Source organism: Pantherophis guttatus, chromosome 1 (assembly GCF_059756535.1).
Source record: "Pantherophis guttatus breed Tessera chromosome 1, ASM5975653v1, whole genome shotgun sequence".
Taxonomy (NCBI): domain Eukaryota; kingdom Metazoa; phylum Chordata; class Lepidosauria; order Squamata; family Colubridae; genus Pantherophis; species Pantherophis guttatus.
Window position 1 is genome coordinate 330,816,363 of NC_142063.1, and position 22,505 is coordinate 330,838,867.

At 39.5% G+C, this 22,505-nt stretch overlaps 1 protein-coding gene across 9 annotated transcripts in view; it reads left to right on the plus strand.

Moving 5' to 3' along the window:
• The window catches only part of CUX1 (cut like homeobox 1), a 358,675-nt gene that overhangs the window by 201,575 nt on the left and 134,595 nt on the right, over positions 1-22,505 (plus strand). For all 9 annotated transcript variants that reach the window (XM_087889230.1, XM_034420877.3, XM_034420880.3 and 6 more), the window contains exons 9-11: positions 13,521-13,569; positions 17,397-17,501; positions 18,994-19,182. In XM_087889230.1, coding sequence (XP_087745356.1) covers positions 13,521-13,569; positions 17,397-17,501; positions 18,994-19,182 — 343 coding nt within the window. The remainder of the gene's footprint in view (positions 1-13,520; positions 13,570-17,396; positions 17,502-18,993; positions 19,183-22,505) is intronic.

The following is a 22,505-nucleotide window of genomic DNA, read 5'->3' on the forward strand; positions in this document are numbered from 1 at the left end:
AGTCAGCTGAAGTAGCTGCAGTACTGCACTCTAACCACTGCGCCACCTCGGTTCTTAATTGTACTTTAAGGCACATACCCAAGAAGCCTTGAAGATGGGGCATGAAGGAGACCTCTTCCAGCTCTAGAAGCATGAAAAAGGTGGAGTCTTGCCATTGAATCAACACTAAGAGAATCTTTATTCCCCATAGTTTGGGTAAATTGAAACAAAAAAAGCTGGGGGGGGGGCAGGGTTCAGGCAAGTCTTCCTGACTTGCCTTTGTTGTTTTGACCACATGAGAAAGGTATAATTTGATGACACGTGTTAGAATCTTCACAATCCAGCATCATTTGCTATGTCTTTTTTGTATCCAAGAGGCAAATCTTTCTAAGAAGGGTGTGTCTTAGTGAATCAGATCAGACCTGTCCAGTCTATTTTACTCCTATTCTGGCCACCAGTTCAGATCAACTGGTCTGTCTTAAAAAAAAAAAAAAGTTGTACCTCTGACTTATTTGCTAAATGGGTCCACCAAATTGCTCCTAAGAATAGTCAGTTAAAAAAAATTATTTAGGAGTATACTGATTTTCTGAGATGCTGCCAAATTGTCTTTTAGAATGGTATCTCAACAGAACTCCATATGGCTCCCACCCTACTGACATTCAGAAAGTTACTCGAAACTTTGCTTTTATCCCAGATTTTGTGGCAGTGTGCTGGTTGGCCTATGTAGCATTTTTGTTACCGTGTTTTCCTAAAAATAAGACTCAGTCTTATATTAATTTTTGTTCCAAAAATTAGGCTCATTTTCCAATTAGGTCTTACTTTTGGGAAAATATGATATTAAATGCATCTGTCTTGCTGATGAGTTTAACTTGGGCTTATTTTTGGGGTAGGGCTTATATTATGAGCATCCTGAAAAATCATACTAGGGCTTATTTTCCGGTTGAGTCTTATTTTAGGGGAAACGGTACATAGAATATACCTTTTTTTTTTTTATTTGATTTATATGCCGCCCTTCTCCGGAGACTCAGGGCGGCTTACAATGCGTTAAGCAATAGCCTTCATACTTTTGTATATTTATACAAAGTCAGCTTATTGCCCCCACAAACTGGGTCCTCATTTTACCTACCTTAGAAAGGATAGAAGGCTGAGTCACCCTTGAGCCTGGTGAGATTCAAACTTACAGTAATTGCAGACAGCTGGTGTTAATCACAATGCTTTTAGTCTGCTGACCCACCAGGCCCTTCTTCTGGGTATTTATATTGTTGTTGTTGTTCTCCTAAGGTCTCCATCTCTTGTTTTTACTTTTTAAAATCTAGGCTGCACAGAGTCATCTTGGAATTGGGCAGCCTCTAAACTGTATTAAATAAATAAAAAGGAGTAGATGAGTGGTGGCACTGCTGTTTGTATCTCCTCCTTCTCGGCCTTTCTATAGGATAGGTAACAACAAAGACCATTTAATGCAAGCCTTGCCTCTGTACTATATCATACTGTTCCGTAGTAAGACCCGGTGGCCTAGTGGTCAGGAGGTTGTGAGTTTGATCCTAGGTAGAGGCAGATGTAGGGTCTCCTGTTTGGGCAGGGGGTTGGACTAGATGACCTGCAAGGTCCCTTCCAACTCTGTTAATCTGTTTACTAGTGCTATTCAACAGCTCAGAAGTGGTGTAGTAATATCAGATTGCAACAAAAAAAGCAAACACGAATTGGAGCATTTATAAATTTTCACAACCACCTCTCACCAAAGGTAACTTTAGTGTTTGCTGTCAGTGTGCTGAAAGTTCATGCAAGTTACACGTCTCCTGTTTCTGCAAACCTTAGCAAGGAAGCAAATCACTGTTTTCCTCTTTTGGTGGGAGGCAACCTTCCTTTTATGGAGCAGAACTATGACTATTGGAAGCTGGGGGAGGACTCTTAAGGAATGGCCAGGGTTTTTTGGGGGGAGGAGGGGTTAACGTACATTAAATTAGCAGCTTCTTAATTTTTCATAGAAGGTCACTGTTTAATTACAGGAACTATGCCTGTTATTCCAGCAGGTTTGTGGCTGGTCATAAAAATTGCAAGCATTCCTCTGGCAGACTAGTTGTTGTTGGGAGTTGGAGCAGACACAGCGGAAGTCATTACTTCAGAGGGGAGAGAGAGTAGGAGCAAGCTGCCCAAAATTGCATTTCTCCCTACTTTTCTCAAGCTCTTGTACTCATCCTATCTTTAATCATGGTTTTGGCATGGACATTAGATATTCAACAAGCTGCTGTATGGTTTTATTTTGTGATGATCTGTTGCTGATACGCAACTCTGTGGTGGGAACAATCACAATGATTTTTGTTAGTATTCCAATGAAGCAGAGGTGCTGATTTGCTTGGAAAGATCCCACGTCAGTTCTCATTGTACAAAATGCAGAATGCACATTCATATATCCCACAATAGCATTCCATTTTTTAGAACCATGTAAGTTCCCATCTGAAGAGTATGAAATATATTTTCTGCTGAATTTCTTTACCAACTTCAAATTTCACTTCAATGGAGAACCAGGTTAAAGATATTGCTGAAATATACCATGTTTCCCCGAAAATAAGACCCTGTTTTATATTTTTTTTGAACCCCAAAATAACTTGGCCTTATTTTCAGGGAGGTCTTATTATTTTGGGGTACATGGAGCAAGATGGGACTCCTCTTACCTGATTTCCAGCTCTGTGTTTAAATATTTTCGGGGAGGGCTTATTTTCAGGGGAAGTTGTGGCCCGTACGCGGCCTGTACAGTTAGTAGCTGAGTCAGACAGTGAGGAGGCTGGTGTGGTGCTGCGCCAGCAGCCTGTGCAGCTGGTACTCAGGTCAGACAATGAGGCTGGAGAAGAGATGGTGCCAGAGGTGGGGATTCAGCCAGGGCCTTCAGAACCTCCAGAAGCTCCCTTAAGTGAAGAGGAAGAAGAGGAGGAGCCTCTTCTCGATGCACGGGCGCACAGAGCTGCCAAAAGGCAGGAGTGGCTCCTCAGGAGGAGGTCTCCTCGAGAGTAAGGCTTGGGGTTAATTGGCCACTCCCTTAGCCTATTTAAGGAGGAACGCTGACTGAAGCAATTTGCAGGGAACAACTTTGTTCACATACCTTCATGTCTTCTCTTGCTTATCTTATCAGCTTCCTGCAAATTGCTTCTGGGCATTCTGCCAACCACAGTAAGCTTTCAGTATTGTCCTTTGAATTCTTGGCGGCTGTTAATGCAGTTAATTAACAGCCGTTGTTGTAAAAAACTGGTTTATTTAGTAAAGTAAGGTTTGAACGGACTTTGTGTATGCTGCGTTCTTTGGGGTCCGTAGCTGGGGCAGAACAGGGGGAGGCTTATTTTAACACATGCGCTCAAAAGCCCGATTGGGCTTATTTTCAGGGGATGTCTTATTTTCGGGGAAACGGTATTGAGAGGGAGTTGCAATTAGAAGGTGAGTGAGTAAGCAGCATTCAAGCCCCCAGTATTTCCTAGTACCTTACGTTTTTGGCTCATCACAAGCTGACCTACTTTTTTTTTTCATAAGGTTTTTTTCACCCTGCTCTAAGTTGCATTCGGGAATCATCCTACCTGGATTCTGTTGACAAAAGGAAATTAATACTATGGTCCCAGGGACTTTGTTGACACCTTTCAGGCTGATAATTGGAAAGCACTCCAAGGGTTGGTCTCCAGCAACCAGACAATGATTAGAGAACATGGAAGTTGTAATCCAAAACATTTGGAGGGTATCAGATTGCTCGTCTATGCATTCATGTGTGGAAGCAGCCCATGTATAAGGGTATCATTCCTAACTGGCTCCAGGAACTATGCTGTAATATTTGTAAAATAATATCTTGTGTCAGATGATTCTCACTCAAGACTGTATAATGACACACACACACATATGCATTATCATTAGTACTCCTTTGTCCCTTGAGTATTGGAAGGGGTTTCCTTTCAGTTATGAAATCTCAAGGTTATTGGATGATTTCTTCATTTACACCCTTCCTCTATATCCAGAGAGTATTCCAGGCATCCAAAAGTTACTCCAAGCATCTTCTGTTACAAAGAAGTAAGTCTTGTTGGCTGCTCTGGGACCCTTTTAAAATGGTATGGGTACCATCACCATCTTCTTGTGGCCCTTCACTTCTGCAATCAAGATGTCTCATGTTAAAGTGTGGTACAGAACAAAAGAGAGAGAGATTTAAAGAGCATTAACATTCTCTCTTGCACATTCTAAAATAATACCTGCTAAAAATCCAGTATATGTTATCTAAATTAATCAGATGAATTTTAGACCATTGATTAAGGTAGCTTTAATTGGATGATCATCCTAATTAGCATAATATCTCCTTTGTTCCTTGGCTTAAACCTTATCTGCATGTCTCAGAAGTCCTTTGAGACAACAAATTAGCTCATTCAAGTGTAGCTCTCTTAAAATTGGTGTTTACGAGGCCGGCTTTCTTTTTCAGAGTTTCTGGCTCCCCTTATTTTGCTTTAAATCACTGTCCAAATTGCATATGTAGTAGTCAGCTAAATAATGTAAAGTCTTTTAATTTTTGGCATGTTAATATACAGTAGCAGATATTAAACTCTCCAGCACACAGCTTAATTCTCCAAGTTGCAATTTTAGAATGGATTCTTGCACATCCCCCCCCCCCCCTTGAAGTTGAATGAGCCTTGAACAACTTCTGGGGATTTTTTAGGTTACATATTACACTATGATTTGTGTTTGCTTTTAGAACACATGGAAGACCATTTCTTGCATTTGTTTTGCTCTCTACTATATTGTTTGTTATACTTCATTTGGAAAATTAATACTGTGCTATGCAGCCTGAGGCCAAACGGAAGGTAGTAATTCAGTATTTTCCTGCCTTGTTCTGTGCTGAAATAAAGTAAGTGAAAAATGGTTTCGTTTGGATACACTGACAAAGGTGGGGAGATGTAAAATGAGATGACAGTCAGCTTCTATTTTTAATATTAACGGTGAACACTGGTAGGCAATAGCTGTGGATCATAAGCATTTCTTTTTAAACAATAGGAAACAATGGTTTCTCTTGGGAAACCTGTTGTCCATTTGCAGACATAAGTAATGGCTCAGTTCCCAAGCAATCAAGAGTTCCAGGCATCCCCTTAAGGTCACACCATGAAAATTAAGGAGATGTTTAATTCTCAGAGCAAAGTTAGAAGTGGGGGAAAGAGGTATTTATGGAAGTTTGTTCACTGTTTCTCCTCTCTTACCGTTTGTACAGGATTGACCAAATTCGACTTTTCTCAAATGTTCTCATATGGATGACACTAGTAAGCATAAGCAGGGAACTGTATGATCCAGTTAAGTATTTTCAGCAACAAAAGAGCTCAGTAGATCACATATCAGTTCTATAAATCAAACTCTGAATCACTTTTTAAATCATAATACTCCACCTTCCAAATTTATTCTTGGTTTCATAATGCTTTGTAAGATTACGTGTCTGAATTTAATTTAGTGGATGTTTAATAGTCTGCTAATCCTTTCCTATGGGAGTACACTTTCTCCTGTACACTGAAATTGTTTTATGCTAGATTATTTCCTGATATTTCATTCTTCTTATTTAAGGTTAAAGCCTGGGGGATAGGCAGAATTATAATTTCAGAATATGCTCAGGTGAAACTTGATGTTTCATTTAATCCGTTCATAAATATCTCTTACTTATATATTTGCTGAACGATAAAACATTTTATTAAACAGGTAGAACAGGAAATGGCAGAGGTTTGTTGTGGGGGTTGCATTAACTGGAACTTCGTCTCATTGTTGTCTTTGGAACAAGACACAATCAAAGCATTTATTCAAATTAATGATTCCATATATTAAAAAGAAATGACAGTTAGATGAAGTTAATATTTTCTAGGAGGGAACTAAAAACTACCAACTCTTCATGCTCACACTCATCTTTTCACCAATAGTTCTTTGGTTTCCGATAAATACAAACTTATGAATTCTATTTTGAAAGCAAAGGACTTGTTATTATATCACATCAGGCAGCAGTATTGGGAAAAGGAGCAAAGTCTAGTACTGTAGGTTGTTAGTTTTCAGAATCAAACAAATTAAGGCAGTGTAATATTGTACCATCTGTTTGAGATACAGAAAAAGCATATGCAGACTCCAGAGCTGCTATTCAACTATTTAAAAAGAAAGTATATAGTTTGGGGGAGGGGGAAATCCATTGGTAAAAGACGAAATTTATTCTTTGTTACAGAAAGTGATGTTTACTTTTTTTTTCTCTTCAAACAGTTGTCACTATAATAAAATCTCCTAGCTCTTGATACCAAATATATTGGATTTTTATCTCATGTGTTTTTTGAGGTGTATGTTACAACTTTTTTCAAATAAATCCCCACCTTTAAGTTTTGACGAGGCAAAAGCTAATTGCTCCTAAACAGGGCAAAAATTTAACTGTATTCTGGTTACAGACTTATTTCCTTGATACAGTACTCCAGAAAAGGCCATTATCTGGTTTACTGAATAAACCAGAATGACTAGGGTGTTGCTGAGCTACAAACCACAGTAGATGGATTCACACACCGAAAGCAAAATCGAGCAGCTCATCTTCATTACTTAATGTACGAATTGAGCTAATACTACAATGGACATTAAATAATGAGTGGTCATTTGGCTATTCCATTGATGTCACATTAACTCTTAATTTTAAAATTGTGCTGATTTTACATACATTCTTTTTCTCTTGAGCCTCTTGACATGATGTTAAAAAACAACTTTTGAAACTCCTCATTATTGTAGAACCAGTTTGATGCTAGCAGCATTGTGGGATAGCAATTTAAGAAACTTTTACTTCAATAACAGGATTATTAAGTGGCCATACCAATGTTGCAAGCAACTGTAAAATAAAATAAATCTGTGGGAACACAGAATCAGCTGTTCCAATCTTTGGCTCATGTTGCTTGTTTCTATATCACTGAAATGATGCACTCCAGATTTCAAAAAAGCTGCTCATCTCTTTAAAATCTTCTTTTGCTTTTTTGTTCTGTCTGCTGGTGGAAGTCTGTGATGCAATGTAATGCTTTTATTTAAGTGAATTGTATAGCTTCTCAGTATCAAACAGGTAGACTTTATTTTTTTTAAAATTAATGAAAGTGTTGGTAGTTCAATTTTATAAGCACTTGTGGCTTCATACAAAGAACAAATAAAAAGAACAAAACAACAAAAGGAAAACATTACATGCTTTTTTTCCTTCTCACCAAAATGTTATCCTGCAACAGATTTATTGTCTCTGAATGTATTTCAGATAAATTCATTGTAGGCTTTCAAATCTTCTATATATAAAGAATTCGGGGTCCCTTCTTTTTGGAAGGAGCAACCAACATGAGGTGAGAAAATTCATAGGAAGAATTTGAGACGCTGCTGTTTCAATTGACGTTTCAATATACATACATGTATATGTATCAAACTGTTTTTTCTTGAGATAAGGCTATGCAGAGCACAGGAAAGGATTAAGAAATAGTATGCCAAAAAATTTTTAAACAAGAAACAGCTATATGCAAGTATACACCATGTACCTCCAAATTGGTGGATTGTGGGTAACGGCAGGGGTGAAATGCTCCTGGGTAGCAATGATGGCAGGTGGTTCGGAGAACCGGTAGAAAAAATCCCTGCCCACCCCCCATGCCCAGCTGAGCCACGCGATCATCAGAGGCTTTTTTTTTTACTTTTAAAAGCATTTTTTCTTTGGCCGAAAAAATGCTTTTAAAAGTTAAAAAAAAAAAAAAAAAGCCTCTGATGATCGTGCAGCTCAGCTTGGATCGTCAGAGCCTTTTAAAAGCATTTTTTTAACAACCTCTTCGGCTGAAGAAAAAATGCTGTCAAGTTTTTTTTTTTAAAGTTGGCCACGCCCACCCAGTAACATTACCCCACCACCACCAAGCCACGCCCACAGAACCAGTAGTAACACATTTTACATTTCACCACTGGGTAACGGTAGTTGGTTTACAAAATAATCTCTAGGTTAGAGATGCTAGCTTGCATAAAATAATATCACGTGCCTGAGGGAAAACTGGACTTTGGTGGTACTTGTGCCATACTGGCAAAAATATGCCAGAACTGATTGATACTGTACCTAATACTAATACCATAGCAAGCAGTTCTATATCTGGCACAGTTGCACTTAAGATAGGTAGCCTAGTTTACACCTTTTCTGTCTTTATTAAAAAAAAGCAAGGTGAGACATTTTCACTGCTTTAGGTGATCACTTTATTCTGAATTTGATTCTGGTTGATCAAAAGCAATGTGCTTCTTCACATCGCACATACTGTAACTAACTGATAAAACTCATTGTTCTGAGATGACTTTAAAATAAAACGATCTAAGAAGACCTCTTTGATCAAATCAGAAGTCTGTTGATAGGAATCTTTCATCTTTAGCAACTCCAAAAGAAAGCATAAAAGGCTTAATGTACTGCACTCTTGCAAATTATTTTCAAAAAATGCTATTTATTTAGCCATCATGACTAATAAACATGTTTAAGACCCTCAGAATAACAGACATCTTTTATTTGGTGACAATGAACTCCATATTATATCTATTTAAGGGGGAGAAGTCAGTTGGATTACTCATTATAATATCTAAATTTCACTTTCAACCCAGTGGTGGAATTCAATTTTTTTTACGACTGGTTCTGTGGGCATGGCTTGGTAAATGTGGCAGGGGAAGGATATTGCAAAATCCCCATTCCCACCCCACTCTGGGGCCAGCCAGAGGTGGTATTTGCCGGTTCCCCGAACTACTCAAATTTTCCACTACCGGTTCTCCAGAATCTGTCAGAACCTGCTGCATAGTACCCCTGTTTCAACTTCCGAGCCAACATGTTTTTCAAGCTGAAATAATGAGGTGTACTACCTTCAACCTCAAGACAGCATTTTGACTCCGTGGCATACTTTCTGTCCACTCAGTATGCTATTTAAAATCCCCCAGAATGAATTGGGAGGATTAAGATGTGTTTCTTTTTGAACATATTGCTGAATCTGTTCTTAAGAAGACTAAAAAACAAGAACACATCAACCTATATTTCATAGAAAGAAGGCATTATTCTGTTGGTAAAGATCAGGAATGAGAAGCATTAGTGACCTTCCAGATGTTGCTGGACCAAAAATGTAAGAATCATTTCTTTGGCATAGGTACACACAATTTTCCTTCACTCCACCCCCAGTCTGAGTATTTGTTTTTCTTTCATTCTGTGTCTTATTCTCACAGACTGCCTGGACAAGTTCCTGTGGTTTTCTTGGTGAGATTTTTCAGAAGCGGTTTGCCATTGCTGCCTTCCTAGGGCTGAGAGAAAGTGACTGGCCAAGGTTACCCAGCTAGCTTTGTGCCTGAGGCAGAACTAGAACTCACGGCCTTCAAGTTTCTAGTCTGATACACCAAACTGGCTCTCAGTTTAAATATATGATATTAATTGCCAGTAACAACTTTTGAAATATGCAAACCAGCCGCTCAGATAAAAGAAATCAAGATTATTTTTGCTGCATTTTTGTTGATACAGATGTTGACTTTTATAATAAGCCAAATAAGCAGAATCTTCAAAAGAAAATCTGTTATTCCAGAGTCAACCACATTTCATATATTCTAGTACTCCTATTGTATTTGCCATTAGGGTTTTCCCCTCCACCCCTGCTTTCCCCCCCCCTTCTGTGCTTAATCCCCATTTCCTAGCAGTTCAATTTTAATAATATTCTTACATTATATAAGGAACACTTGGAAATTCAGGCTGCAATATGACAGAAACATTTTACCTGTAAGCTCAACTGAAAAGAGTTAAGATTTCCAAGTTCATGCAAAAGGATTTTTGCTTTTAACCAAGAAATGGAGAAATTGTAATGACCATACAGTATATTTCAAGCAGAGATACAAAATGCCGCATAATATATTTCAGTAGGGGATAATTGTGGATTACAGATCAGAAGAAATGCTGCAAAGACAATAAGCCTCAGATATTAATAAAGAATTGGCTGGCCTAATTCACTGATCTTCATCAGGGGAATTTATTCAACAGTTTAAAGAAATCCATTCAGTCACATTCCGATAGAAAAGCAAATATGTCTGAACCCAGCTTGTCTAATACTGACTCATCTGGAGGAAAGGCAGTCTCTAAGGGTTGAACTTCTACCCTTGATAAAGATCAATGAAAATGTGCTGGGAATTATTTATAAAATAAGTACTCTGCCTTATTGTCTTTTAGGTGCAAAAACTCTTCTATTCCCTTTGGGAAAATTCTAATTGGGCGTGCTACGAGATAAATTAACACATAACGAAAAGTTACTTTCAGTTGTGAGGTAGTAGTAGGAAATTATGTATTTTTTTAAATCTTGCAAATGTCAAATCCTTCAAGCCTGAAGTTTTTAATTAGGAGTATTCAGAGTCCCTGTTTTGTTCATGTCCCCTTACTCATCTGAAGACCTCTAATCTATTTCAAGGCAGTTTCTATGCACTCTGAGCATTAAGCTGAAACAAGTGCCTGCTAAATGTAGATAACTTCTCTTTTCTGTCAAAAGGGAATCTAATCAAAGATGTGAAGCCTGAGAAAACCAGCTAGTCCCGTCGGTTAATCATCACTAAGAACTAGAGTGATTGAGACCTGGAATGAACCGAGTCTTGTAAAAATGAGCTAGAAATACTTTTATATTAAAGTTTTACAGACAATAAATATAGCTCCTACAGATTTTAATGAAAGAAATGATTTCAGGTGCCGAATGTCAACTCCTGATGTAACATTTCAGCTTTTGCAATGGAAAGAGCCTACCTTTTGAAGATTTCCCTCAATTTTGTTCAAGCTTGCCTAAGGAGGGAACATTGTACCAATTCATTACTTTAGGGTTTTTTTATTTATTTATTTATGGCTAAAACATTAATGACCTCACTGATGTTCAGCTTATTACATGTGGATCTCTTTAGAAGCTACTGGCAAGTTTGCAGTGCTTTATGAGGTTCAAAGGGAGTATTTTACAGAAAAGAAGTTGCACTGGGATAAATGGGGGAGGGGGTGCAGGGAGTATAGACAAGTCTGATCAAATCCATGAATCTTGTCTAGCGTTCATCCTGGATGTAGCCTCTCTGTTTGCAGAGAAACTGATAAGATTAAAACTGTACCAGACCTCCCACAATCCATGTAGTTTACAGGGTAGATTAGAGCAAAGCTTTCCCTCTACCTGCTTATTCTTTTTTATTATTATTATTTAATTTTATTGATTTTAATCTATTGTTAACCATTTTGGAGGAAAGACTTGCAGAAATGTTGTATATAAAACAATACATTAGCGGTTCGGCTTCTGATTTCTTGTGTCCCCCTCCTTTCAAATTTGGGTGATGCACAGATGCATCCTATCTCTTCGAACTTCTGATTCTTCTATATTACCTGCTTTTTTAGCTAGGTTTTGAAACTAAGCAGACTTGTGCAATACTTTGCTTTCCTTAATCTGATTTTATATACCACTTACTTTCTTAACCTTTGAAGGTTATATTGGCTCTTTTATTAGAAGTGTTCGAATTATTATTTGAAGTGTGGTATAGTGACACCATAAATTGCCTGGAGTATCAACTGGAATGTTGTGAGGTTCAGTCTTGGCCTGATCTTTAATGTTTTTATTAATGCCTTGGATAAACGGTGGGATACAATATTTATCTGCTTGGCAGAAGTCAAAATAGATAAAGAAAATGGACAAAATGGAATGAAATTTAATAAAAAGACAAAGACAATTAGGAAAAAAAAGTCAAAATACTCATATATAAAGAATGGGGGATACCTAATATGATCATCATACTTTTAGAAAAGAATTTGGGATTATGGTTGATTATAAACTGAAAAGCAATCAGCAGGATGATATTCAGTAACTGGTAAAAAGGCAAATTCGGTTTTAGAATGCATATTATTAGAAGTTATCATTTACAAACATAGAATAATAGTTACAGTACACTATATTCTAAATAGATCAGACCCCCATTTCAAGTACTGAGTTTGATTTTGAGTACTATATTGTACGAAGGATTTAGAGAAAGTGAAAGAAGTGGAAGGAAGACAAATAGGTGAGAAAACCTGTATACAGTTGGGGTGACTTATGACAGATTGCTGCTGCATTGTACTTGTTTGCAAAGTTTGAGGTTGGGACAATGGTGATTTATTAAGAACTATTGGCCTTCCATATGTCAGGAAGTGTAATCTCGGAATGGGGAGGGAGAGTAGATTATGGGCTATGTGGGAGGGGTGACATAATGAGAAATGTTGGGCTGATGATTGCGGGGTGTCTACAGTTCGGTTCTGCTCCACCTGCCTTGTTCCATGATCCTGCTGGCCAGTTCACTGATGACCTAAATCAGCTATTGGTAAATTTGATCTTTTTGTAATAAGACATGCTCATAAACATTCATGACTGGATCTGATGTACATTACTGAAGCTTATTGATTTGGGGGGGGGGGGATAGAGATATGGTTTTTTTTCCAGATAACTGGTCTCTGGGAACTAGATTCTAGAGTAGCTGAGGTGCTATGGTCAGGTGGGGTAGCAATGGTAATAAGTATCTTGATGGTGACCAGAGATATTGCTTGAGAAGATAGAGTATGAATCCTTTAGCATGAGGTGCTCAGTGGGATTCCTGACTGAGCTCTCAGATCACATCTCTAGATGAGTGTTGTCATAATAGGGAGACTTTGATCATCATGCCCTGGGATCAGTTTCTGGGAAGGGTGAGGAGTTCATGATACAGATTCTGATTGATTTAGTAAAGCTTTCAAAACATAAGAGCAATTGGACAGTGGAACTAATTGCCAATGACTGTAGTGAATTCCCCTTCCTTGGACATGTCCAAGCAAAATCATATGTTGGTGATGCTTTAGTTTAGATTTCTATGTGGAGCACAGTGTCAAGTTCAAGTCCACACATCTTGAAGTTGTTTGAAAAACACTGGCATAAATAGTCCCTTCTAACTTCATAGTGAGTTTTTCTTCTGTAAGTTCAGCCTATCAAGCAATTGCATACACTCTGTATACTACAAGTTGGACAATATATGGGGTGGAATCTTTGGATCCTATGTGATGATTCAGCCCCAGACTACAAAGATTTTTTTAAAAGTAGAAATGGTTGTAATTTCATGAAGTTTTACACCTTCATCCATGAGGTTTTGTATTTTTACCCAAATCTCATGAAGTCTACCGTTCTTACAAGTCTATATTATTTCCCTTGTAATGTTGGTCTCCTTGACACCATGTGATCCTCCAGTTGCCAAATCCAAGATTATATATGGTGGCATTTATTTTTTTTCACTTTAACATTTAAATAATATGCCAATTATTCTGGCTAATTGTTTTGATGACCCAGATGTTATTTTTAAAACAATGAAAGTTCTAACTTGAGTGTCATAATTTTATAATGTTTTGATATGAAATAAGAATCACTTTTAAGATTTTTGAAGAAAATATTGCTGTGCACAAATGTTATAGACATAAAAAAATGTCCAGATGATTGGTGTTTGATATGTTTTTACTTATTCTTCAGAGCTTAATAGACCTTTCTTCTATCTCTTTTTAGGTCAGATGAAATTGAGATGATCATGACAGATCTTGAAAGAGCAAATCAAGTAAGATTTTAAAGTTGGATAGTGTCTTCTTTTCAGCTTCGATGAAAAAGCTTTTTTTTGTTTTTCACTGTCATCACCCTTGAAGATATCAAAATTGCCAGATCATAGTTAAGGACCTAAGAGCAGCCAGACACTCGCCTCCATGCATTCTTGCTTTTGAAGTATAAATGATCACTATTGGTTTTACCTCCAGTTTTGGTAACCTTGTATGAAGTCTTGGTTAAGTGGGAATGACAGATAAAGCAGCCATTGATACTTTTCGTGCCCAATTGTCAAATCATTGGTCTATTTTTTTTCTTTTATTATCTTGGCTATAAACGGAATACTGAGGGGAGGAAAAAAATAATTCACTTTTACCTTCTCTTTTTCATGTATTTTTTATTGTATTAGTTTTTTATCTTAGTATTTTTAAATTTCATTTAGAAAATAGATTTGGTTGTAGACATGATCAATTCAGTGTTTTGATCAAAGTTAAATTGTGTGCACCAGATGGGAGAGAAGGATTATTTCAGATTCCCTATTCCATCAACATACCTGATCATGCAAAGATATCTTCTCTAATAAAAACTATTTACTTGAAGAGCCAAGGAAAGAAATTCCTCAGGATTGTCTCAAAGGTGCTTTTCACTTCTCATCCAAGAAGCTTCATTGGTTGAACCGATGAAGCTTCTTGGATGATGAGTGAAACATTTTCAAGGAAAAACAAAGAAAGTCCAGTTGCCTTTTGAGAAAGCACTTTTGAGACAATTTATGTCTCAGATGACTGAGAATCACCATAGACACACTCCTCAGGAGAAAATTCTCTGCAAAATAAGAATGAAAGCTTGAAGACGGAGTTCTTCAGTGAAGTATTTATTCTCTTTTAATGGAATCATTATGTTTAAACACCAAATGAATGAAAAAAAATGAAAGAAATGTGAAAGCCTTGGACGAGACTTAAAATGTAAGATTAGTGAAGGAATATGGCATTAAGGCCATGTCTCTTAAATCAATCTAACATATGGTGAGTTTCATGTTTTGATAGGAATCCTTATCTCCTACCTGTAAACCGGGCGTACCTCATGTTAACATTCCAGAAGCTAAAAGTAGTGATTATTATATCTAGTTTCCTGAGGTAGGGTGATAGATCCTTGTGTCCTGCAGGAAAATTATGATTATGGCTATGATTCAGGTCACCATCATCATCTTGAAAAATCCATGTCCTCAATTGCTCCTCCTGCACCCATCCTTGCATGTTGGTTGAAAGCCCAGGCATCTACAGGGGGACAAGGAACACCATGACACCGTGCTGTCATTGTTCAAATGATGCAAATATTCTACGCAGCTTCCTTGTAGCTTTTTTAAGATATATAGCAATAGCTTTTATATACCACTTTACAGTGTTTTACAGCCCTCTTACAGTATCAGCATATTGCCCCCAACAATTTGGGTCCTCATTTTAACCCACCTTGGAAGGATGGAAGGCTGAGTCAACCTTATGTATGATCAGATATCAAGAGTGACATGCACTGGTGACCTGGAAGCCAGCTCTTAGCAAGTTGAAAGGGAACTCTGGTATTCCTTCAATTGGAGAGGTTGGGACAAGCCTGGTTCTTCAAGTTTATTTTCTTCATGTAGTCCTTTACATTCTGATCATCCTTTTGTAATTTAGAAGAGTCTTATGCCGGAAGTGGAAAGGAAACCCACCTCATGCCTCCCCGCCCACTCCTTCAGAACATTCCTTCTTTAGCTGAAAACACATCCCTGCAAACAGCTCTGGAGGCTGATTATTGGGATGGGTTATCTGCACCAATGCTTCAGTGGGAGGTTAAATGCTCTTGTCTCAGTAAATGACAAGAGCACTCCTTCCACAGGGCTTGATGATGCATTGCAAAGGTAACTGCTTATGGAAATGATCCTTGAAAAGAGGGAGGCGAACAGGCCACAACCCTGCAGAAGCCTAATTAGCTGGACATTCTCCTTCCTCTACCTCAGGCCACTATCACCACCCCCTAGGAAGGATCCCTCAAGAGCAGGAGTGGGCCGTTAATGTTCCCAAGGGGCCACATGAGAAACTGGGACTGGAGGGTTGCCAACCCGTCCTCTTGTCACTGCCCCAGCCCTGATGACAATGCCCACTGACGTGGGCCAGATGAGACCCACAGACCGTAAAATGCCCAGGTCAGCTCAAGAGGGAGGGAGAAAGTTGGCAACAATGCTACCGAGACTTATGTGACTGATCTCTTGCCTGCTTTTTTTCATTAATAATTGAGTTTTTATTTGCAGATATTTATATAGATTATAAATTCTTTTCAAAATACTGTTCTGAAAGGTAGTAAATAAATGACTTGAATCATTCCACTGCAAATATATCTATCATGCTTCCAACTCCGAGGCCATTTGGAAAGACAGAGAGAGCCATGACTGGAAGCCCTGAAATTTGAGATGCTGGAGTATCTAGGCACCCAGAGTTGCAATTTTTCTGGAACTGGGTTTGGAGAGACCTACAAGGCCTTTCTGCTTTGACCACTTTATGTCCTTGTTGAGTCTGTTATCTTTGAAGCTAGTTTGGAAAGCTGTAGGAGGAGCAAACACCATTTCCCCCTCTCTGTCTCTCTCCAATAAACTATGGTCAGTAAGCACCATCTACAATGAATTATTCCTGCTTTAAACCATCCAAAAGGGGATGCTTCTACAGTAGCATGTACTTGCTCCAATAAGTACATCTATAATTTAAGGTTTTCATGCACTTCTTTTCCCTCTAGAGTTACTGTTTTTTTGTGTCATGTATTCATTAAAAACAAATGTGGAACAGTTGATGTGTTAGATTTCGACTATGGAGAACTTGATCCAGCACCTCTTCTCAAAGCCAGGAAGCAGCCTGGCAGCCTTGATCCAGTCCTCAAGATGTTTATAGGAACAGATCCCATAAATGTCATATCCAAGCAGTGAGCTGCATTTATCCATAGAAAAAAGGCCAGTGCTTGTAAGCACTGTGCAAACACTTGGGATTTTGTAGATTGGGTGGCCTCTTCTTCTTCTATTTCCTTACCATGGATTTTGTAAGGACAAGAGGAACTATTTTGCATGGTACAGTGTGTCCCTTGGAACAGAGTGGGAAAAGGTGGCTCTCTAGATATTGGAATTACAATTCCCATCATCTTGATAATTGGCTATACTGCTTTGGGCTGATGAGAAACATATTCAGCAATCTCTGGCATATTAGAGGTTATTGCCTCCTGTTTTTTGTTTTTTTTTTAAGACAGGATAAAAATGTAATGTGGATTAAGCCTGTAACCATTCTCCTTACCTTGTATACTTCACTATGTGCGTGTATGCAAAGGAGAGACATGGTTATGGAAGAAAGAGACTCCACAAAAGGCCATTGTGATTATTTCAGGCAAAGCAGACTGAGGATCACTTAATTCAGCATTTACTCATGAGAATTATTCCCACAAGGAATCATGCAACTCTGCCTGCTTTGGCTCAGAATACAGAAGGCAATTGAATCAAAGGAATCCATTTCCACTCGCATTCATCCAGCCTGGGAAATTCAGTGGGCCGCAGCATTTGTGTCAGCAGGGGATTCCTTGCTCCTAGCGTTAAATTACTGTCATAATCGCTCAATTATTTCTTCCTTGTACTGTTTAAAATAAAAATCCATCACATTCAGAGGTTCTCCCCCCATCATTTATTAGGTTGAGTGTTTAGGAAAATCAATTATACTCAGTCGGGCATGAATTGATGAATGTTCGTGCAATAATTGCCAGTTGTTAAATCAAATGTACATTCTCTCCCTCTCCCCCATCCTCACTTCCTGATTCCCCCCGCACTTTTTTTTTTTTCAGAGGGCAGAGGTAGCTCAAAGAGAAGCAGAGTCCTTGAAGGAACAACTCTCATCTGCAAACAAATCTCTCCAGCTGGCTAACCAGATTCAGAAAGCACCGGATGTGGTAAGAGGCAGCCCCTATTTCCAATAATCTTCTTGGAGTGCCTGCCATCAAACTTCTTAAACTTTCCTCCTGTGTAAAGCTAAATTATTTAGCCAGAATCTTCTACCCTGGAAAAACTGGACATTTCAGAACTGGGGTGTTTGCGGGGGGGACACATGTATATAATAACCCTGTGGTTTTCCTAGGGAAGCTGGAAGGTAATATTTGCTGATCTAAAGCCAATTCTCCTTGTGCTCTCTTCTGCCAGTAGATTGTTAGAATTGCATTTATTTATTTAAAACATTTGTATAGTCGTCCATTTTAAACCAACTCTGGGGGGCTTAAAAAATAATATGGGAATGGGAAATGGACCAGGGCAGGGGTGAAATCCAGCAGGTTCTGACAGGTTCTGGAGAACCGGTAGCGGAAATTTTGAGTAGTTCGGAGAACTGGCAAATACCACTTCTGGTTGGCCCCAGAGTGGAGTGGGAATGGAGATTTTGCAGTATTTGTTTGTTTGTTTGTTCAATTTATATGCCGCCCTTCTCCGGAGACTCAGGGCGGCTTACAATGCATTAAGCAATAGCCTTCATACTTTTGTATATACCTGCTTAGTAGGGCTTTTTGGCCCCCCCTAAGCGGTATTCTATTTTATATAAAGTCAGTTTATTGCCCCCACAAGCTGGGTCCTCATTTTACCTGCCTCGGAAGGATGGAAGGCTGAGTCAACCTTGAGCCTGGTGAGAATTGAACTCGCAGTAATTGCAGGCAGCTGGCAGCTAAGTGCTACTTTAACAGCAGTTTAGGCCGCTGCGCCACCAAGTATCCTTTCCCTGCCACGCCCACCAAGCCACACCATGCCCACCAAGCCACGCCCACAGAACCGGTAGTAAAAAAATTTGAATTTCACCACTAGAACATAGTGTGTTAAAGTACGATTGAAGCAGATATTAATACAGTACAAACCTCAGAGGTCCCTTCTAGCCCTATGATTCAATTAAATATATATAAATAAATATATATGAGCCTTGGTGGCGCATATATATTGGCAGATCACTCTAGGAAGGAGATCCCACTTTAAAGATTCTATACCTTGAGTTCACCTCCTAATTGCCACTGAAATTAGGGAATGGAAAATGGGCTCTAAAGAAAGTTTTATGGCACCAGGAATCATTGGTTATATATTCAAGAGTCTATATTTTGGATCAAAACAGCCCTGTGTGAAAAGTAGCATAAAATGTAAAATGCCACATGGAATAAATCAGATTATGCATTGAAACAATGATGTAATCAGTTTAAGCAAGGTTTTGGCAATCTTTTCTCTAGCATGTTTTAACACCTCCCAGAAGAAAATAGTACATTTGATACTGAGAATTTTATGTTGACCTGTCCATTCTCTATAACCCAATACTAGCTTTTCATTTTAATGTGCTGCAGGTAATCTTTGGCATGTTGGTTTGCCACTGTGTGATCTCTACTGTCTCCTCTCTCTCCAATTTCCTTTATCTCTTAGGAGCAGGCCATCGAAGTGTTGACACGATCTAGCCTGGAAGTAGAACTGGCCTCCAAAGAACGAGAGATTGCTCAGCTGGTTGAAGATGTTCAGAGACTCCAAGGCAATCTTACCAAACTTCGGGAAAATTCCACCAGCCAGATCTCCCAGCTCGAGCAGCAGCTGACTGCCAAGAACAGCACTCTCAAAGTAAGCAAGCAGTTTGGTTTCCTCCGTTGCTTTAGATAGGATCTGGGAGGAAGGTAAATTGCATATTTGGCCTCTAATGCCATTTTGACAAATACACTGTCATGGTTCCAAGTAATAACCCCATAGAAAGCAGAACTCGGAGGCAGGAAGATTCCTCAAAGAACAATTTTATTGGAGATATATTGGCACAAACTGGTGAAAACCGACTCTGAAAGTTCCCGCGGTTTTCGCCTGATTAAAAAGTGAAAGTTCCCCCTTTCCCCCAAACAATCAGTCGCATTGTCCAATCAAGGTGCTGGCTTGTTGCCTGGTTACTTTGCTCCTCCTCTCTCCAGCCACCTGTTGGAATGTCCTTGGTTCCCACAGGAAATTATTTTGTTTTGGATACAAAATCCCCCTCCCTATGCCTTCTTCGCATTGTGGCAATCCTGAAGCCTCCAAAATGGCCCCAGCCAAATTCACTTCAGAGTTGATATACACATTATTTCTACTGTTGTGGTAGATCTTTTCAACCACTTAATCACATTTAGAATTCAGATTGGTTCTCTCAGAAAGAAGCATCCAAGAGAAAGGTAAAGGTAAAGATTTCCCCTTTACCAGTCATCTCTGACTTAGGAGGCAGTGCTCATCTCCATATCCTAGCCAAGGGAGCCAATATTGTCTGAAGATATTTCCATGATCATGTGGCCAGAATGACTGTATGCCAAGGCACACAGAACGCTGTTACTTGGCCGCCAAAGTGGTATATATCTACTCGTATTTGTGTGCTTTCAAACTGCTAGATCAGGGGTCTCCCACCTTGGCAACTTTAAGACTTGTGGACTTCAACTCCCAGAGTTCCTCAGCTAGCAAAGGAGACCCCTGTGCTAGATGAGCAGGAGTTGGGACAAGTAACAGGAACTCACCCTTCTGCGCAGTGCTCAATTCTCAAACCTGGGCTGTCAGTAAATAGGCAGATACAGTCCATTTATTCTCCATCAGGATATTTAGCTGCCACTCAAAGGCCAGAATCTGAGACACTCTCATCCGCCCAGCAAACAACCAGCCTACAAGAGTTTACAAGACCAGGAGAGCAGTATCTTTGGGGAGTTTGCTGCTTGGGAAGTAGAGATTTTGAGCGATTACATATTTCATGAAAGCCAGTTTGGTGTACATCTTAAGGCATCAGGCGGGAAATCCAGAGATTGTGAGTTCTAGTCCTGCCTTAGGCACAAAACCACCTTGGCCAGTTACTTTCTTTCAGCCCTAAGAAGAAAGCAGTGGCAAACCACTTCTGAAAAATCTTGCCAAGAAAACTGTAGAGACTTGTCCAGGCAGTCTCTGAGAATCAGACAAGGGTTGATCGGAAGTAAAGAAAAAAGAAAAAAAAACATACTTCATAAGCTCTATTTCTTGATTGAAGTCTGGTTGCTGTATGCGTAGATGTGGTCCTTTGTTGGGGAAAAGACAACACAACCTGATACTCTACCTCCGATATTTTGTTGGATATTATTAATATAAAATTCTGGTTCAGAGCTGTGTGATTTTCTCCTCCCCTTCCCGAGGAAGGGGGAGGGGGGAGAGGCTAAATTTGATGCAGATTGAGTGATTAAATACGAGACTTAAACTAAAGTCTGTGTTCAGCTCCGGATTTCCGAGAATATTGACACACACCAACGGTCCTTATCAAATTTATTAAGTAGCAAGAATAAACAAGACCGGCAAAGGTTGGCAACCAGCCCAGAAAACAAGATATGATAAACCAAAATACTCTGATAATAAATACGAGTTGTTTCTAGCAAGAAACTTACTAACGGCGTGTGACTTAAATAGGCTAAGGGAGTGGCCAATTATCCTCAAGCTTTACTCTCGTGGAGACCTCCTCCTCCTGAGTAGCCACTCCTGCCTTTTGGCAGCCCTGCATGCTCAAGCATTGAGGAGAGGCTCCTCCACTTCGCTCTCTTCACTTGGAGGAACCTCTGGAGGTTCTGAAGGCCCTGGCTGAGTCTCTGCCTCTGGCACCACATTCTCTTCAGCCTCCTTGCTCTTCCGACACAAGCGCTGGCTGCGCAGGCTGCTGGCACGACACCACACCAGCCTCCTCTTCGTCGGGATCAGCCACGATCCGCGCAGGCCGCTGGTGGGCCACAACAGTCTGAAAGACTTAAGTTGATCTTCCTCATTCATTTTTGTGCCCATTGTTTAGGTTAATACATCGTGATGGGCTTCTTGATAAACTTTTCTTAACTGCTGCATAGGAATTTCTCCCATCCCCCTTCCATTAAAGCATCATCTGCAAGCTCGTGGAGGAGTATTTTTAGACCTTGCATGGCATTAGAAACATGCCTTTTATTTTGTCTGAAAAAGAACCAAGTTGATAGTTAGAGCCAGATATTTGTTCCTCCAGATTGTCTCACAGCTTGAACCTTTTGTTCCACTTTGCATTTCGCTGGGTTCTTCCAGACAATTATTATGCTAATCTTTTTCCACAACTGTTGCAGGCTGTGGAAGCACTCGGGGTCTAAATGGCTGGTGTGCACAGTTTCATGTTTGTCAAAGGCCCAACTAAGTCAGTTTTTCCTATTTCTCTTCTTCCTATGATGATGGCATCTGCATGTTCCAAGTAGGGGGGAACAACCTTCAGTCTCAGAAAAGATCCTTCAGGCCCTAGATTTGAGGAGAAGATGGTAGTTAGCTTGAAGAGATAAAAAGGTCAACAGATCAGACATTACAATATTGTAAAAAAAAACCAAAACCCTCAACCCCTCAAGCTTCGTAGGTTGAAAGCTGAACTTTAAATCTTGATATCTAATTGCAACCAGTGCAGTTGCTTCAACAGAGTTGTAATGTATTCGCCATCAGGCATGCCATTCAGCAACCTGGCTTCGTTCAAGATAATTCCACAGTTGTCAGATCAAGCATAAATATAGACATAACAACAGTGGTGGGTTCCACATTATGTTACTACCGGTTTGTTGCGCGCACGTTCGCTTCGTGTACGCACGTGCCCGGTTTGTGTGCACGCCTGCCTTCTGCACATGCGCCCGGCCTCAAAAATGTGCCTAAACAGGATGGCGTAGAGACGGGGTGGGTGGGTGAGTGGGTGGGTGGGTGGGTGGGTGGGCCCACCCGCGATTTCTGCTACCAGTTCAGGTGAACCAGTCCGAACCAGCTAAATACCACCTCTGCATAACAATAATCCAGGCCTGAGTCTACCCATTGTGTAAATAACATTTGTTAATCGATACCTATCCAGAAAAGGACATCACTGGTTTATTAATTAAATAAGAAAATAGGCACTCCTGAACACAAGAGTCATTTAGGCCGTACATGTAAATTAGAAT